The sequence below is a fragment of the Petromyzon marinus genome, chromosome 57, assembly GCF_048934315.1.
Source record: "Petromyzon marinus isolate PM22_M1 ecotype Great Lakes invasive population chromosome 57, UKy_Petmar_22M1.pri1.0, whole genome shotgun sequence".
Classification (NCBI taxonomy): domain Eukaryota; kingdom Metazoa; phylum Chordata; class Hyperoartia; order Petromyzontiformes; family Petromyzontidae; genus Petromyzon; species Petromyzon marinus.
Genome location: NC_133723.1, coordinates 9,808,144 through 9,826,416, shown reverse-complemented (window position 1 = coordinate 9,826,416; position 18,273 = coordinate 9,808,144). Strand labels below are relative to the sequence as shown.

General features: G+C 55.2%; 1 protein-coding gene across 3 annotated transcripts in view; it reads right to left on the bottom strand.

The window, feature by feature from the left end:
* Positions 1–1,978: 1,978 nt before the first annotated feature.
* Positions 1,979–18,273, bottom strand: part of LOC116955056 (furin-like) — a 42,974-nt gene continuing 26,679 nt past the window's right edge. The window contains exons 14-16 of one of the 3 annotated variants that reach the window (XM_032976008.2): positions 17,902–18,026; positions 17,410–17,535; positions 1,979–12,313 (exon numbers count right to left, since the gene is read on the bottom strand). In XM_032976008.2, coding sequence (XP_032831899.2) covers positions 11,424–12,313; positions 17,410–17,535; positions 17,902–18,026 — 1,141 coding nt within the window. In that variant the 3' untranslated portion in view covers positions 1,979–11,423. Of the gene's footprint in view, positions 12,387–15,184; positions 15,332–17,409; positions 17,536–17,901; positions 18,027–18,273 lie in introns of those variants that run through there. The other 2 variants (XM_076052762.1, XM_076052761.1) reach the window with 2 other exon arrangements.

Sequence of the window (18,273 nt, the reverse complement as noted above, 5' to 3'; positions counted from 1 at the left end):
GAGTTGGCAGGTGAGTGGGTGTGCGAGTGAGTGAATAAACAGGTGAGTGGGGGAGTGAGTTAATGAATGAATGGGAGAGTGAATGGGTGGGTGGGGAAAGTGAGTAAATGAACAGGTGAGTGGGGGAGTAAGCTGAGTGAGTGAGTTGGTGGGTGAGTGGGTGTGCGAGTGAGTGAATGCCCAGGTGAGTGGATGACCCAGTGACCTTGCAGTGGGCTTGGCAGAGGGCAGACTTGAGAGACTGTAAAGAAGAGGGTACCGAGGGAATTCATTTTTGTATTACTTTAGTATAAACATGTTAATTTGTATTCATAGTTTGTTTTTTCTGACTTTGTGAATAGGTACATTTCTAAATATCACTGTCTTGGTCACAAAAGCAAAGTTTGTGGGGCATAATAGCCATTTTCTATACCTTTTACGCATAAGCAATTACGAAATAACACTTACTACCCAGGAACAAAAAATTGTGTTACATAGTGCACTGTAGTTCCTACGCCACTGACATCCCTCCAGCAGGCAGACTTCACCACTCGCCAGCGAGAGACGCTCCACGCGGTCACCACCACTCTGCAGCCCTCTTGGCCTCCTCGTTCACGGGGAGGTCCCGCCAAGGCCCCTCGAGGCCCTGGGCCAACAACCCCAGCTGTCTCCTCCCCTCCTCCCTTACTTCCCCACAACAAAGACAAAGACCCCCCCGCCCCCCGTATAGCCTCGACAGACTTTGGGGCAAGGGCTGCTAGCGAGTAGCAGCATCCGTGAAGGCTGGGACTGTGGCACACGGAAGGAGTGGGTGGGTGGCCAGCACCACGCCCGGCCGCCTTTGTCTCCCCTAGCAGCGATTTTTTTTTATGTTGTTTTACTTTACACAGCACCCGGTATTCATTTGAGGCCAAGTTGGCCTCGGGGGGTGGCCCAGGACCGGGGGGTTGTCAGAGAATCGTCGCTGGTCGTGAGCTGGAGTCGAACCAGACTCTCGCTCCCCCCAAAAATCGCCTCCACCCCCGCGATGATGACCCTCCCCACCCCCCCAGGTCAACGCCCAGCAACCCCACTGGGTTCCAGCGGCTCAGCGATGCCCTCTCCTGCCACTGCACGGCAACTACCATCCCGCGGATCTCTTTATGAACAGTGGCGCGTTGCGTTCGTTGTTGGCGTTGTTTTTGTGCCTTGTTGTGGGGGCAATTCGCTCATCACAATCGCGGTCGTTCCCATCAACCGTGATTGTCAAACTGCACTCCTGCGGTTGATAAAAGTTGAGCAGCACTTTACGAAAAAGCCAACCCTGTTGTTGAGAATAATGGTATCATGAACGCCACTCATAACGCGCCAGATTTTTCAGACAAGTCGACAACTCAGAGGCTTGGAGCAAATCTCAGGGCTGCTCGAAAGCCCCGAGCCAGACACACACAGTGAGACGTCTGGAGATGTTTCTTCAAAGTCGGAGTGCATTTGACGTTGCGCATGTGCACTCTCAAGGGAGGCTTAACCCACAAGAATGTGTACTCTAAACAATGTTTTTATACCAGGTAAGGGCCACACGGAGCTCTGTCGCTCTTTTTCAGAAGCGACCTTGCTATCGCATGATAGCTCAACGGAAGTATCTTATCAATCACGTGGAAATTTAATATCAGCCAAATACTCTGAAACGCATGTTTCTAAATATGGGAGGGAAAAACCGGAGGACCCGGGAGGAGAAAAATCCACACGACCATCGGACCATGGTGGAGAGGGACACACAAACGCCAAATTTTCAACAGGTTCGGATCGAACTCACGATCTCCTGTATACCAGGCGAGGTATTTAACATCGCAATCACAGCGCTCATTCTCATTTTGTTCAACCCTGCTGGAATGACGATGGGTGAAGTTGACCCTACAACCAGCGCTGGAGAAGTTGCGACGACCTTCCAATTGACCACCGAAGTGGGAGGGGGGGGGGGGAGAAATCCCGAATAAAAAATACAAAAACAAACATCATCTAAAGTGTTTAAGTTTATTTCTTAGTCACGTTAAGCTGCGAGGCCAAATCGTCTAAATCTTCCGCAAAGTCAACATCTTCATTTTAAATGCAAAAAATAATTCACTCGTACAGATTAGCATATGAAAACAGCAGTTTCCAGGACCAATATTTACAAAATTACCCAATCCACTTGGTCACAAAGTATTTTATTTTCACGTTCCGTAAATATATAGCTTGCATTAAATGTTTTTAGTTCACTCAATAGTTTTTTGGACCTCAAAAATCAACTTAAAGCAATCAAAGCTACATTCCCATTCAAACCACACCACGAGTCGGGTGGAGGGGGGGGGGCTTTGGGTATCCAAAACGAACCGAACGTCGCTCTCCCGGGGAAAACGGAGACCGTCGGTGTGAAGAGTGGGAGGAAGAACAAGCAGGCGGATCTTTGACGAATGCGAGACGAGTCCAGATCGCCCCCCCCCCCCCACACTCTTTTCTTCTCTTGCCCATCAGGCAACGGCGTAGTAAACGCCAAAAATGTCCAAATAGTCCATGGGTCAAAATACCCCATGGGTATAGCCCATGGGTCAAAAAAGCCTATGGGCCCAAATTGTCCGTGGGTTCAAGGGTCCATATATATAGTCCGTGGGCCTCCGCCCCCCCCCCCGCCTCGAGCAGAAAATGGGTACCCGCCCGTCGAAGGCAGCAGCATCAGCAACAACTTTCAGGGTGTTATCGTTTTCGTTTATTACTTTACAAGGCCAATGCGAGCGACTTACGCAATAAGTGGGTATCGGCGTCACGCCCCGTTAAAATCGGCCGTGAAGACAAATTGGCAGCCCGCCGAAGTGGAATGTCTGGGGTCTGGGGGGGACAGCTCATGGACGAGATTTGGTCACAAAGCAAAGCGGGGAGAGGAGAGGCGAGGGCAGAGGAAGGGCCGGCGGAGGCTGGATTTCGCGGGCACGCGCTACAGGATTGGAGGATTTTGCAGGAGCTTAATAAACAGCACCACTTGTCTCACCAAAACAAAAAAGTCTGAAATCTGCAAAGCTAACCTTGGGAAAAACCAGCGGGGTATTTCTGTACCTGGTGGGCGCAGGCTGCGGCGTAGACACCGTGCAAGTGGAATTTAGAATTTGGGATGTGCGCGTCGGTGTAACGACAGCACCACGTTTGGGGGAGGGGGGGGGGTGATGTGCCACACGGCGTGGAGACACTTGACTAACAAAAAATAATACGCGAATTACACAACGCGAAAAACAAATGCCTTACTAATAATGCCGCATTCACGAAATCAGGCGTGGATAGGGATCTATCTGTATTCTGGCCTTGGTGGTTTTGATTTGGAGTCCACCGTCTAAAAATCTGGGAACCACTTAATTTAAAAACGAGGTTCAATTTCACTTTCATCCAAAGCATTCGTATTAAGTTACTCGACCTATAATATAACTTTTTCGGAAGCTTACACTCCGGTAATAACGAGCAAGGCTTGTTGGCCGAGAGGGGGGGGGGGGTGAAACATTTACGAATAACATATCATCATCATGTCGTCGACTGCCACAGCACCATCCTTTCTCTAGCTATAAAATTCCCAAAAGTGCCGGTCGCGTCCGAAAAAGAGAAAAAAAACCCCCATCCCATCTTCAGCGAGGAAATGCAGACGGCGGTCAGTCCCGCGGCTCGGCGCGTTGTTTCTCGTCGTCGTCGTCACGGATGGACGGACGCTGGCAAAAGCGAGGAGCCACGGGCTTGGCATCAACGCCCCCCCCCCCTCCTCCACTCTGCTGTGAGCGTCTCTCGGGCACCACGACGTGGACACCACGGCCCCCGCTGGACGGAGCCACAGTGCCCCCCCCCTCCATTCACCCAAGCGTCACGCGAGATTTTGGCATCGGTGGAATTAAAACACAAAACCCAAAATCTATTTTAGTTATCCCCCCCCCATCCTCCCCACCTTTCCCCCGGCACGATTCAAAGATTGTCCATAGGATTAAAAAAAAAAATCTGGTTTAGGACTTTTGAAACTCTCCAAGCAAGCAGCGCGGTATGGCTGGGTGAAGAACGACGACACTCTTTAGGGCACTCATCGGTGAAGCTGCTGCATAGCGTGGGGGGTGGAGAGGTCGCAGGCTCTGGGTTCCGTGACCCCCCCCACCCACCCCTCCACTCATCGGATTGCAAAAGTCATCTCGGGATTGTTACTCGACGTTAAGACGGTGTGTGTGTGTGCTCAGATTGCCTTTGCAGGATTTCGGCATGTGCCGGTGAGCTTTAGGGTTTTTTTGTTACGATTGCTTTCATTGTTTTTGTATGTTTGATTAAAAGGTTCAAAATGAATAGGGCACTAATGCGTGGTGTCAGCAGGTAAGTTAACGGGAAGGGGGAGGGGGGAGTTTATAAAAACATGTATTGATTTCACGACCGATATTATCCACAAGGAGGAATGTAAATCTGAATGTGTCGTTAAACCCGACACAGCCCAATTAGTAGGCCGGCACATAAAACAAAACGTGCCAATTCGTTACTAGTTCAGCACACCGGTGTGTTGGAGAGTGAACCCACAACGTTGCTGTACTCGTAACGAATTTCCATGGTTTACGTGAGAAATCAGTGCAGCCGCGGCAGTGTGGAGCTGTCACGGCTACGGGTGCCCACCCCACCGCACAAGTGTGTCCTATTGCAGGTATGTTTAACTTCTTATGCACCGTACGTAGGCCAAACTTGCTAAAAAAATCGGAGGTGCGCGGGAAGGTCAAACCGAGCACGCAAAAATCAGTACGAAAGAAATAAATTATCGATGTAGTATAGTGGCGTAGTGTATAGCAGTGCCGTGTATAGTAGTCCGTATGAAGAACTTCTTTCGCACCGTATAGAGCCAACAGTGCGAAATCGGGGGTGCGGGGAGAAAGACGGCAAACTAAAAACACAAAAAGGCGTTCTAGAGTAATTGCGTTTTCAATGCTGTACAGTGGTGAAGTAGTGTACAGTAGTGTGTATGTAGAACTTCTTTCACACCGTACGTAGGCCAGCCGGTGCTACCTCGCGAGGTGCGCGGCAAGGACAAACCAAACCCAAAAAGGAGTGCTAAATAAATGGGCAGCGCTAAACACGGAGCCGCGAGAGCCCACGGAGCCAGAGAGCCCACGGAGCCAGAGGGCCCACGGAGCCAGAGGGCCCACGGAGCCAGAGAGCCCACGGAGCCAGAGCGCCCACGGAGCCAGAGGGCCCACGGAGCCAGAGGGCCCACGGAGCCAGAGAGCAGCAGCAGTAAGACGACGGCCGAATGCACCCACGGGGGAGAGGATCAGGGGCTAAACGTCGCGTGAACATCGCGTGAACGTCGCGCCAAGAACCGCCTCCAACCCACCCACGTCACCCGCAAAGACAGTCGCGTCGCTAGCGCGTCTCGGCTCGTGCAGTGGGGAACAAAATAAACCAGCTCGGCACGGGTGTTCCAGTGGGAAGAGCAAGCGGGTATATCACCTGTGAAGACCAGGGAGGCCAGCACACACAATCACACCCCCCCCCCCCACCCCCGACCGCACACACCACAGCACCAGCACCACCACCACACCAAGGGACGACTCATTTAAAGGCCGAGTCGACCGAGGGGAGATATTCAGATTCTCAAATGGAAAGCGAGTCAGGATCAAGCATTACAGATTGGCGGAAGAGGGCAGTCGGTGAACTATTAGCGCATAAAAAGGCAGAAGTTCCCCTTACAGCCTTAGTGGACTCTTAGGGAAAGTGTCACCACACACGCGCACAAAAGACAAAGATCCCTCATATAGCGTTAACAGAATGTTGGTGCAAGTGCTGTTAGCGAGCATCTATGAAGGCCGAGGCCACGGCCGGCCGCCTTCATCTCCCTCGTGACGATGTTTTACACATCGCACCAGGTATTTATTTGAGGCAGAGTCGACCTAGGGGAGGCCCAGGACCAGTTCAGATAATCGTCACCGGTGTCGGCCGTAAGTGGGAATCGAACTCGGGTCGCCGGGGTTTGTAGCACAGCATAGCGCCAACCACTACACTACCGCTCCCCACACACACGCGCACAAACACGTGCACGCGCACGTGTTTGCATTGCAGGCTAGCCCAGCTTGTGTGAATATTTACCGTAAGCTTTCATTATATGCTGTCGAGCCATCAGTAGTACGTTTAAAAAAAAGAACCTTAACACAGCACCACAATTGTGCGCGCTTAAGTGTTACACATTAACGCTAAACATTAAGCCGTGATTTTTGGGGCGTCGTTCAAACATGCCGCGCAACAAAACACGCCAACACAGACGCGCATTACGTCATCTCCGTGTGTGTACACATACGCATGCCGGGTAAATGGGAACTGTCATAGGGATGTGGAATTTCCACCACTGGCTCCGGCAGGGCTGCCGACTGCAGAGGAGGGCCCGGCGGGGTCTATTGCTTGTTCGAGCAGCGATACTTTGGGGGGGGGGGGGTGTGTCTAAATGGTGCAAACAAAAAACACAGCATCTAGAATTAGGTGGAGATACTTACGCGTGCAAAAAACCCACAGCACGTTGTGTGTGCACGCCACACGGTGTCCAGGTGAAGGGAGCGGGGGATCTGCGAGCCTGTCAACCCCACGCCACTGCCGGCAGATGGAGGAGGCTCCGTTAGCGAGAACTCAAACGCTGGCTGGACGTATCGGAAAGAGCTGGGAGCACCCACACTTTGCGTGATGTTAACTACCTCGCCTGGCTTACAGGAGTTCGTGGGCTCGATCCCAAGCCCTGCTGTATATAGTTGACGTGTCTCCCCGTGGGCGGCGTGGATTTTTCTCTCCGGGTCCTCCGGTTCCACGCTTTCAGAGGATTTGGCTGCTGCTATAAATTCCCACGTGATGATGATGATGATAAGCCCACTTCGTCCAGCTATCATTTGTGACAGCCAAGTCGCGTCTGAAAACGAGTTACACACATCAGGGTGGGCCTTACCTGGTAAAATAAAAAAAGATTAGTTTATTTTTCATTGGCTAACTGCAGCAAATTCCCATTCACAACTACTGCTGGGTGGGCCAGAGGTGGCGGTGGCATCTACAGCTGCAGAACGTGAAGAGGCGGTGGCATCTACATCTGCAGAACGTGAAGAACCAGTGGCATCTACATCTGCAGAACGTGCAAAAACCAGTGGCATCTACATCTGCAGAACGTGAAGAACCAGTGGCATCTACATCTGCAGGAGGTTATACGACTGTTAAAGCCATTCCCCGTGTTTATTGTATACGCCCTACAACATGTAGGGCGTATACACTTGTAAACAAGTCGATTTACGAACAGACCTCTGGAACCTAACGTGTTCGTAAGTAGGGGAGTCTCTGTACATGTTATACCATTAACATGTTGTGTCTAAGATAAAGACACAGATCCCCCCCCCACGTGTAGCTTTGACAGACCGTAGGCAGAAGTGCTCTTTGGGAGCACCTACGAAGGCCGGCACGATACACGAGGGGGTGGGTGGCCAGCATCCCCCAGTGGCGATGTTCACACACCGCACCAGGTACTCATTTGCGGTGGAGTCGACCTAGAGGAGGCCCAGGACCGGTTCAGATAATCGTCACCGGTGTTGGTGGCCGTGAGCCGGATTGGGAACGTGGGTCGCCGGGTTCGTAGTGCAGCGGCGTTAACCGCTCCACCACCAACGATGTGCACACGCGCACCTACAGCATGTTGTTGAAAATCGGCTACGTGTACATAATGTACACGCACACCAGGGTCTGTGTAAATATACGTGTATGCAAAAAACACACGCGGCGAGACGTTTACATTTTTCAATAGCACTTGCAAAACGTAGCACTGCGAATGTGAAGCAACCAAGAATTTGGACCGCGTGTTGTAAAAAAGGACTTTCAATTTTTTTGCATTCTTTTACCCCAAGCAACAGCAGCAGCAATGTTTCGTACATCTATTTACACACACACACACGCGCGCAAGCACCCGTTTTATATACAGACACTTAAGACTATGCCGTCATTTGCTGGATATGTATGTATACAGTACTTTCACACGCACATTTTTTTTAAAATGGCACTACACAGATGTACACAACGGAAGCGTAAAGCTTGCACACAGCTTGCCAGGGCAAAGTGTTGCTGTTTGCAAGCACCTATTAAGGCGACCCATCACAGCGCAACAGAAAGGGAGTTTTGCAGCTGACGCTACTCTCTGCCACCTATGTCTCTCCAGTGTTGGAGATTTGTTTCACACCACGCAAACCAGGCACCTCATTTTGAGGCTGAGCCTACCTTGCACGGCCCAAGGTGGGGGGTGGTTCAGACACCACCGCTGAGTCGTGGCCAGGAATCGAACATGGGATGGTGCCTGCCTGGCTCCGCAGTGTGCTAACCCACTGTGCCACCGCTCCTCACACAGTGCCGATGCAACAGCACATACCGTACAGGTAGGTATTACACGACACAGGCTGTGTATTACAGAAGTAGTGCACACATACGCACGCGCGCGCACTTAATGCATAGTGTAGATGAGTAGACACACACATATAGGTACATTCACAATATATAGCATACAGAAAATACTATACAGTATAAATATACACCGTTTCAGCAACATTATAGGCACATGTATTTAAAATATCTGCACGTGAACATGATGTTACACGTATACAAAACATATACAAGACCAAATATATACAAATAGAGACAAAGATCCCCCCCCGTATAGCCTTTAAATGACTATTCGGGCAAGTGCTGTTAGCGAGCAGCACTTGTGAAGGCCGACACAGCACACGAGGGGGTGAGTGGCCAGCACCACTCCTGGCCGCCTTTGTCTCCTCGGCGGCGATGTGTACACACCGCACCAGGTACTCATTTGAGTCCGAGTCGACCTAGGGGAGGCCCAGGAACGGTTCAGATTATCCATCGCCTGGTGGTGGCCGCGATCGGGACTCGAACCTTTGGTCACCGGGTTCGTAGCGGCGCTAACCGCTGCACTACTGCTCCCGACACACACACACAGTGGACACTGGCATACGCGCGCACATACACACACACACACACCACTCTACAGGTTCTATACAGCAGAGTCAAAATAAAGACATGTGCATATACCATTCCATCATATACTACAGCGGAAATGTACCGCGTGTGTATACGCGCGCACGCAGCGATGCAAGCATATACGCACACGATAAACCTCAACATCCACAGGTGCGGCGGGCTGGCGGCTAACCATTAGCCGGTGATGATGAGCTAAACAGTGTTAATAATTACGGATATAGCCATTTGTAAACCCAGGGTGTGTTTAAAGAGGTTTCTAGCGAACCACGTGCGGACGGTCCAAAAAAATAAAAAAAACCTTGCAATTTTCTTGGCCTCCGTGAAAATATTTGTCAGCGGCAAACACAACGGACGCGTAGTGTGGTTTCGACGGGCCTTGGAGATGGCCACACGTACACACACACAAAAAAACATTTTCCAAACATTGGGGAGCCCAACTATAAAGTTAGCACAAAATGGGCCACACAAAAATTAACAAAACATTTTGATGCTGCCAAAACTTAACAAAAAAAAAAGTGTAAATCGAATTAACGACGAACGAAAAACTAAAAGATAGCTGCAGAAACACAAAGACCGGACATTGTCTTAAGGACAACCAAGGAATTTGCACTCCGAGCACAGCTGCATCATGAAGAAGAAAGCAACCGGGAAGGAGGAAAAATAACGGCCCTCGCCCGCGTGCCGCTATCTCGTGCTGTGCCGCTATCTCGTGCTGTGCCGCTATCTCGTGCTGTGCCGCTATCTCGTGCTGTGCCGCTATCTCGTGCTGTGCCGCTATCTCGTGCTGTGCCGCTATCTCGTGCTGTGCCGCTATCTCGTGCTGTGCCGCTATCTCGTGCTGTGCCGCTATCTCGTGCTGTGCCGCTATCTCGTGCTGTGCCGCTATCTCGTGCTGTGCCGCTATCTCGTGCTGTGCCGCTATCTCGTGCTGTGCCGCTATCTCGTGCTGTGCCGCTATCTCGTGCTGTGCCGCTATCTCGTGCTGTGCCGCTATCTCGTGCTGTGCCGCTATCTCGTGCTGTGCCGCTATCTCGTGCTGTGCCGCTATCTCGTGCTGTGCCGCTATCTCGTGCTGTGCCGCTATCTCGTGCTGTGCCGCTATCTCGTGCTGTGCCGCTATCTCGTGCTGTGCCGCTATCTCGTGCTGTGCCGCTATCTCGTGCTGTGCCGCTATCTCGTGCTGTGCCGCTATCTCGTGCTGTGCCGCTATCTCGTGCTGTGCCGCTATCTCGTGCTGTGCCGCTATCTCGTGCTGTGCCGCTATCTCGTGCTGTGCCGCTATCTCGTGCTGTGCCGCTATCTCGTGCTGTGCCGCTATCTCGTGCTGTGCCGCTATCTCGTGCTGTGCCGCTATCTCGTGCTGTGCCGCTATCTCGTGCTGTGCCGCTATCTCGTGCTGTGCCGCTATCTCGTGCTGTGCCGCTATCTCGTGCTGTGCCGCTATCTCGTGCTGTGCCGCTATCTCGTGCTGTGCCGCTATCTCGTGCTGTGCCGCTCACGCGACGGAACGACGTTATTTCGAGACACCGTCCCGAACGGCACGCGGCAGAGGATGCAAAAAAAAAACGCACGGGGGAGAGAGAGAGAGAGCGAGCGAGCACATGACTGGAACAAGACGGAAGTTACGAACGACAAAAAAAAATAGACGGTCGCACGGCTGCGCTTTGTCCCACCGCCTAAAACGAAACAGCTGCACGTAAAACGCCCATTTCCGACGAGCAACAACGACAAAATGACTTGTTAAAAAAAATGAATCTCCGCCCAAAAACGAAAAACTCCAAACGCGGAATCAAAAACGTGCACACGCAACGGAAATCTAAATTTGGTGAGGTCACAAACAAATAAACCTAAAACAAAGACGAACAACCACCCCGACAAGACAAAACTCACACTAAAACACACACACACACACACAAACTCTAAACAGCTGCACTGCAACAACAACGGCCAACTAAAAAAAAACTGCCCACGAGATTTAAAACGGCGCTCGAGATGTGCTAGAGATGTATTTTACGCACGGCCAATAAACACAACGGCCGCCATCTTCCACGGGTTACCGTCAGGTCGGGTCGCCACCTCGGGGTGGCGTGGGTAGATAAATAGCCTCGCAACAATACCGCAAGTGGAGGGGGGGGGGGGGAAGAGATAAAACGTGAACGCATCGTCGCCTTTCGAGCGGCGGACCTCGTGTCATTTTCACGGCTGACAAATATCGCGACGCGAGACGTTTCGCGTCCTCGGGCGTTTATCAGCAGCAGCGGCGGCGGCGAAACAATGACTCAAGCGGAGAAGAGGAGCGTCCTCGGCGAAGGACGCAGCTTCCCCAGGAGCAAGGTCGGCCACAGCCACAACGACAGAGACAGACGCACGGAGAGGGCGAACCCTGGGAACAATAACCAGGACGAAAGGCGATGGCGGCGTCGTCAGCCCTGGATGAACGCCCGCGTCTCGCTGTGCAGCTCCGCGTCACTGTCCTCGTCCATGAAGCCCTCGTCGGGCGCCTTGGCGCTCAGCTCCTCGTACGACACGGCCATTCCCCCTCCTCCTCCGCTCTCGCCGATGTCCCCGCAGCAGCAGTAACTGCCGCCGCCGCCGCCTTCTCCGCCGCCGCCTCCACCGCCTCCGCCGCCTCCGGCCGAGGTGAACCACACGGTCCTCAGGGCACGGGCGCCGGCGCCGCACTCGCCGGAGCGCAGCTGCAGGACGGCGAAGAGGGCGGCGAAGAGGGCGACGGCGGCGACGCAGGCGACCGCGGCGGCGCGCCGCAAGTCCACCAGCGGCGGCGTCGTCGTCTCGGGAGACGCGCCGCCGCCGCCGCCGTCGCCGTCGTCGCCGTCGCCGGACGACGAGAGGGAGAGCGGAGGGGACGCACGGCCGACCTGCGGCTGCGGGAGGCAGCGCGACGCGACGAGGCGCGAGTGGGGAGCGCACGAGAGGCACGCGGCCGGGCCGGGCCCCCAGCACGACACGCACGATGCGTCGCACTCCTCGCACAGCGACGGCGATGAAGAAGACGACGCTCCAGCCGCTGCCAACCGCGGCGGTGGAGGTGATGATGACGACGACGGTCCGCCGCGGCTGGGTGGAAAATGTTGCTGCCAGTCGTCTCGCTTCCACTGCTGCTCCGTCACCCGATGCTCCTCCCGATGCTCTTCCCGCTCATCCAAATCCTCCGGCCCCCACTGCCGCTCCCGCACCCACCGCCTCCTCCTCCTCGCCCCCCCAGGCTGCTGCTCCTGCTCCCTGGCGAAGGTGCCGTTGGGACAGCGCTGCACGCAGCCGTGGCCCAGCAGCAGGAAGGGCGGCCTACACTCTGCCAGACAACACCGGCGGCGCGGCGCACGACAGCAGTAGCACGGCACGCGCCACCACCACCGCCAGCAACACTGTCAGCCGACGTGCGTCAGCAACCGCTCCAGCAACTTTCCCCGGCGTTCATCCCTACGGGAGGTCGGCGCCAGCTCAAATTGGGCATGGGCGTATTCTGGGAGGATTGGCGGGGTGGGCGGGCCCCCACAAGTGGGAGGTGGGGGGATGAGTTGGTGAGCGAGTGGATTGGGGGTGGCGATGATGCGGAGGCGATTGAGTGGACGGGTGGGCAGGTGGGCGGGTGGATGGGTGGGCGGTAATGAGTAGGTGAGCTGATGGGCGAGTTGTAAGGATGAGTTGGTGAGCGGATGGGCGAGTGGATGGGTGGGTAAGCAGGCGAGTGGGTCAGTGAGCGGGTACGGATGAGCGTGCGAGCGTGTGCGGTGCGCAGACGAGAGGGCGAGTGGATGGGCGACAGTGGGTGGTTGACTAGTAGGGCTAGTGGTTGGCACAGCCAAGCGGGTTGTGGGCGAGTGGGGGGTAAACACTCGAGGAGCTACAGCTGCCACGCGATGGTCGGGTCACAGCGGCAGCTAAACGATCCAGTGGTGCTCGGGAGATGTGCACGGGGAAAAACCGATCATTAAAAAGAAAAGCAACCGCACGCTGCAAGCTCCAACACAGAAGAGTGCTCCCCCCCCCCCCCGCCAGTGATGTTCAGAGACACCGGGAGAAGCCAGAACGTGGTCGCAAACCTCGAGAGACACGGTTAACTACTGGTGAGAGTGCTTCGGAAGGGGTGGTGAGAAGGCCCGCACCACGCACACACAAACCACAGCTCCATGCCAAGTTCTCCCGACTCAGGGCAGTTGGCAGCAGGGTGATGATAAATTATAATACTAACTTAACATGATAATATTCTATGGTTCTTTCGGTAAAGTCACGTAGATAGAAAAAATAACAATAAAGAATGAAAATAAAGTTGCTGCCCTGCCCATCTCTAAACCTTTATAAAACAGCCTGCGTCAGCAGCTTTCCCCCCATTTTTTCACCTGATGACGATGGCTTGTGTGGCGATCGAAACGACGTGATATTCTTATTTCTTTTATTCACTTTATTTTCATTTTTGTTATTTTAATTTAATTTTTAAATTTTATAGCTACGTGACGATGAAAGGCACACAGAGTCGTCCGACTCAGATTCTCGAAAACGGTCCAGAGTTTTTGCTCGCTTGACCAAGCACTCCTGGATGGAGTATTTGGCCTGACAATCCAACAGGAGGCCGATGTGGGTACATCAAATTCCGTTGCATCTACATAGCGTGGAGACGCTGAACGCAGCACTGCTTATAACATTTCATTTTTCAGAGGACCGTGGCTTGCATGCTCTGGGCACACAACGTGAACACAGTGCAACAACAACAACAAAGTCCACCCCCATCACTCTCCCCACCCAACCCGGAGGAGAAGAGAAAAGGTCACCTTTCCCAAAGCCGGGTCCCCCCCCACATCGGAGCAGGTCGAGTTGCGCAACTCGGTGGGGGGCATGCAACCGAAATGGCTGATGCAGGACGTCCCTACCGACCGGTCGCAAGGGAGAAGTTGCGCCAAACTGATTGCGAAAGCAAAATATAATAAATCGACTTTCGAGCGACCGATCGGTTCGGCGACATGGTAAGGGACGAGTTTCGTCACCACGTGTTGGTTTGGGGAGGGGGGCTACCCAAGAAGAAGGTGGAGGGCTCTGCTGTCAAGGGGCATAGCGAGACACCTTCGCCGTGCCTCCCCCCCCTTTCTCGTTGCGCAACCACCTCGGATGCAGACGTGGCAGCCGGGGAGGGGAGGGGGGGGGTGGTGACGATTAAGGTGCACGACGGTGTCTGGAGCGGTGCGCCGGGTTTAAATCGTGCGAACGGGACCCACAGTGCGAAAAGAGAAGCGCCAAGCAGCGAAAGGACGAGACGACCACACGTGTGATGATCCCTTACCCATTCCCCACTCATCAGAATCTCCGCTTGGCTTAAATAACCTAACGGGGGGGAAGGGGGGGGGCGGGGGGTTTACTCCCGGAGTTTTTTTTTTACCAAACTTTGGAGGGGAGGGGGGGGGGTCGGCATTTGCGAAGACACCCGTGGTTGAAAGTTGAAACTTGGATTGGTCGACATTACGGGGACCGATTTAGTCAAATTTAGAGAATTTTTTTTCCTTTTTTTCTTAGCCGAGGAAAGTTTTCTGGTAAGAAATTCAACGTCCGTCACCAACACCGCGTGCTCGGGGCAACCACGACAATCACCCATCGTCAACAACCCAGTTAACGATTCAACCGTCATCTTCCCACCATCACCACCACCACCACCACCACACACCAGCAGCAGCAACTCTCAACTGTCCATTTTGTCATCCATCTCTTTAAGCTCCACGGCATTTCCACACCCCAAGTATCACATCACAAAATCAACCTCCAACCGCCAGCAAGCAATGGTCGACCACGATCGACTCTTCAATAAATTGCAAGCACCGTTCATTCCGCCCCCGCCAACAGCCAACCCCGGTGGCCCGTCAACATCCAAAACTCGACATGCCACCACCGCAAAGCGCCAACCACCACAAACATCCAACTCCCATCAATCGTTCAACAATTGCCTTGAACCACCATTCAATCTCACTGCATCAACCACCACCACCAGCACCAGCACAATCCATCCGTCACCACATGGCGGCTACCGTAATAATCAGCGCCCCCCTGCCCTGGTCTGGCTCGAGGCTGCTCTGCCCCAGCGGGGGTCTTCGGGACCCCCCCCGCCCCACAGTGGCGAGGGGGTCCGTGAGGGCGGTGCCTTGCCTGCCTGGGGGAGGGGGGGGGGGGTCACACTCACCGCACGCTCCTCCTGCCTTCCCTGCCGGGCCCTATCCTGCTTCCTGCCTAGCCTAGGGCGGCAGCCCCCGGCGCGAGCGCGCCGCCTGGGGGCCCCCGCACGGCCGCCAGCGCCACCAACGACGCCGCTGCCACAGCCGCCGCGATCCTGCGTGAGCCGAGCAGCACAAGCACGAGAGTGCGCGGGGAGACACGTAGAGACACGTAGAGACACGTAGAGACACGGGAGCGCACGGGGAGACACGTAGAGACACGTAGAGACACGTAGAGACACGTAGAGACACGTAGAGACACGGGAGCGCACGGGGAGACACGTAGAGACACGTAGAGACACGTAGAGACACGTAGAGACACGTGAGCGCACGGGGAGACACGTAGAGACACGTAGAGACACGTAGAGACACGTAGAGACACGTAGAGGCACGTAGAGGCACGTAGAGGCACGTAGAGACACGTGAGCGCACGTAGAGACACGTAGAGACACGTGAGCGCACGTAGAGACACGTAGAGACACGTGAGCGCACGTAGAGACACGTAGAGACACGTAGAGACGCGTAGAGACACGTAGAGACACGTAGAGACACGTAGAGGCACGTAGAGGCACGTAGAGGCACGTAGAGGCACGTAGAGGCACGTAGAGACACGTAGAGACACGTGAGCGCACGTAGAGACACGTAGAGACACGTGAGCGCACGTAGAGACACGTAGAGACGCGTAGAGACACGTAGAGACGCGTAGAGACGCGTAGAGACACGTAGAGACGCGTAGAGACGCGTAGAGACGCGTAGAGACGCGTAGAGACACGTAGAGACACGTAGAGACACGTAGAGACACGTAGAGACACGTGAGCGCACGTAGAGACACGTAGAGACACGTGAGCGCACGTAGAGACACGTGAGCACACGTAGAGACACGTGAGCGCACGGGGAGACACGTAGAGACGCGTAGAGACGCGTAGAGACACGGGAGCGCACGGGGAGACACGTAGAGACACGTAGAGACACGTAGAGACACGTGAGCGCACGGGGAGACACGTAGAGACACGTAGAGACACGTAGAGACACGTAGAGACACGTAGAGACACGTGAGCGCACGTAGAGACACGTAGAGACACGTAGAGGCACGTAGAGGCACGTAGAGGCACGTAGAGGCACGTAGAGACACGTAGAGACACGTGAGCGCACGTAGAGACACGTAGAGACACGTGAGCGCACGTAGAGACACGTGAGCGCACGGGGAGACACGTAGAGACACGTAGAGACGCGTAGAGACGCGTAGAGACGCGTAGAGACGCGTAGAGACGCGTAGAGACACGTAGAGACACGTAGAGACACGTAGAGACACGTAGAGACACGTGAGCGCACGTAGAGACACGTAGAGACACGTGAGCGCACGTAGAGACACGTGAGCGCACGTGGAGACACGTGAGCGCACGGGGAGACACGTAGAGACGCGTAGAGACGCGTAGAGACGCGTAGAGACGCGTAGAGACGCGTAGAGACGCGTAGAGACACGTAGAGACGCGTAGAGACACGTAGAGACGCGTAGAGACACGTAGAGACGCGTAGAGACACGTAGAGACACGTAGAGACACGGGAGCGCACGGGGATGCAAGGACACACAGCGCTGCACACGGGGAGACACTGTTATGCAATGGAAGACGCGGGGGATGCAAGGGGAGGGCATGGGAAGACTTCGGGGACGCACGGGGAGACAGCCGGGACGCACGGGGAGTCACAGGGAGGTGAAGACATGGGAACATACGCGAGCGGCAGAGAGGAGATGTGCGGGTAGTAGAAGGCAGATACGGGGGGGAAGGGGTAGGGGTGGAAATGCATGGGGAGAGCAGACGGAGGTAAAACGAGAAACGTGGCATGGCGTGTTTCGCCAGGCGAGCGATAGCGTTCACCCGAGTGATGGAGGGTGGTGGCAAGCGTCGGAAGCACCACGCTCACCGCTCTCGGGACCGCGCTCACGAGCGCCGGCGGGCATTCGCGCGGCGAGTTAAGGAGCCGGCGAGGGTGGGCGGACGAAGGCAATGACGCGTCCGTGAGTGTGCATACACACGTGCGTGAAAACGCGTGCGTCAGTGTGTGTGTGTGTGTATGTGGTGTGCATGGGAGCATCCGAGCGTGCGCACGGGGGCGTGTGCGCAGGAGCACGAGTGTTGCGCGAATGCGAGTGAGCGAGTGAGCGAGTGAGCGAGCGAGCTAGCGGTCCACGTACCCACACAGAGCCCCGCAGGGTCACGTGCTCGGCAAGCGACGCTCGACGCCACCGTGGGGACGCCCTGCAGGCTGCGCTTGCGGTGAGCGGTACCGTATAGCACCAGCGTGAACCGCTTCAGCGTGCCTGCAGGAAACACGCGCACGAGTGGCGGTGGTGGTGGGGTGGGGGGGCGGGGAGGGGCAACACAAGGTTACCCACGGCCAGCACCAAGACTACATTGTTGTCAGGGCGTGGTCCAGGCCCAGGATGGAGTTCACGTTGGCGAGCAGCAGGTCGGCAGCTGCCGTACGGATGGACACAGATCGCCGCGGTCCTCCTCTCCACGCGCAAGGGGAAGGGAGGGAGAGGTAGGGAGGGGGGGGGGTGTAGTGGATGAGGGGGGGGGGTAGTAACGGGAGCGGTAGGTGGCTGGAGCGTGGAATAGGCGGACGGAGCGAGGGAGGGGGGGGGGGTGGGACGTGCGAGCGAGCGAGGCCCTGGTCCCCTCACCGGTGTTGCGGACGCTGCCGATATTCTCCAGCTCCAGGGTCCACACCCCCGTCGGGTCCTCGCCCCACGAGTGGGTGCTCATGAATGCCCAGTCGTTGAAGCCCTCCGTCGAGAAGTCGTGAGGCCTGCGGAAACAACGTCAACGTCGTCGTCGCCGTCGTGTTTAACGCGAGCGCCGAGCACGGACATCGCCGCGCAGGGGTTCCCCGTCGCACTGTAAACGCATATCGCCGACACCCGGGCACGTACGCGCAAATTGTACCGCGCGTTGCTCGGCGAACGGTGGCGCAGCGGTCAGCGTGCTGCGCTACGAACCCGGCAGCCCGGGGGTTCGATTCCCGCTTGACACCACCGCCGCCGCCACCCCCACCG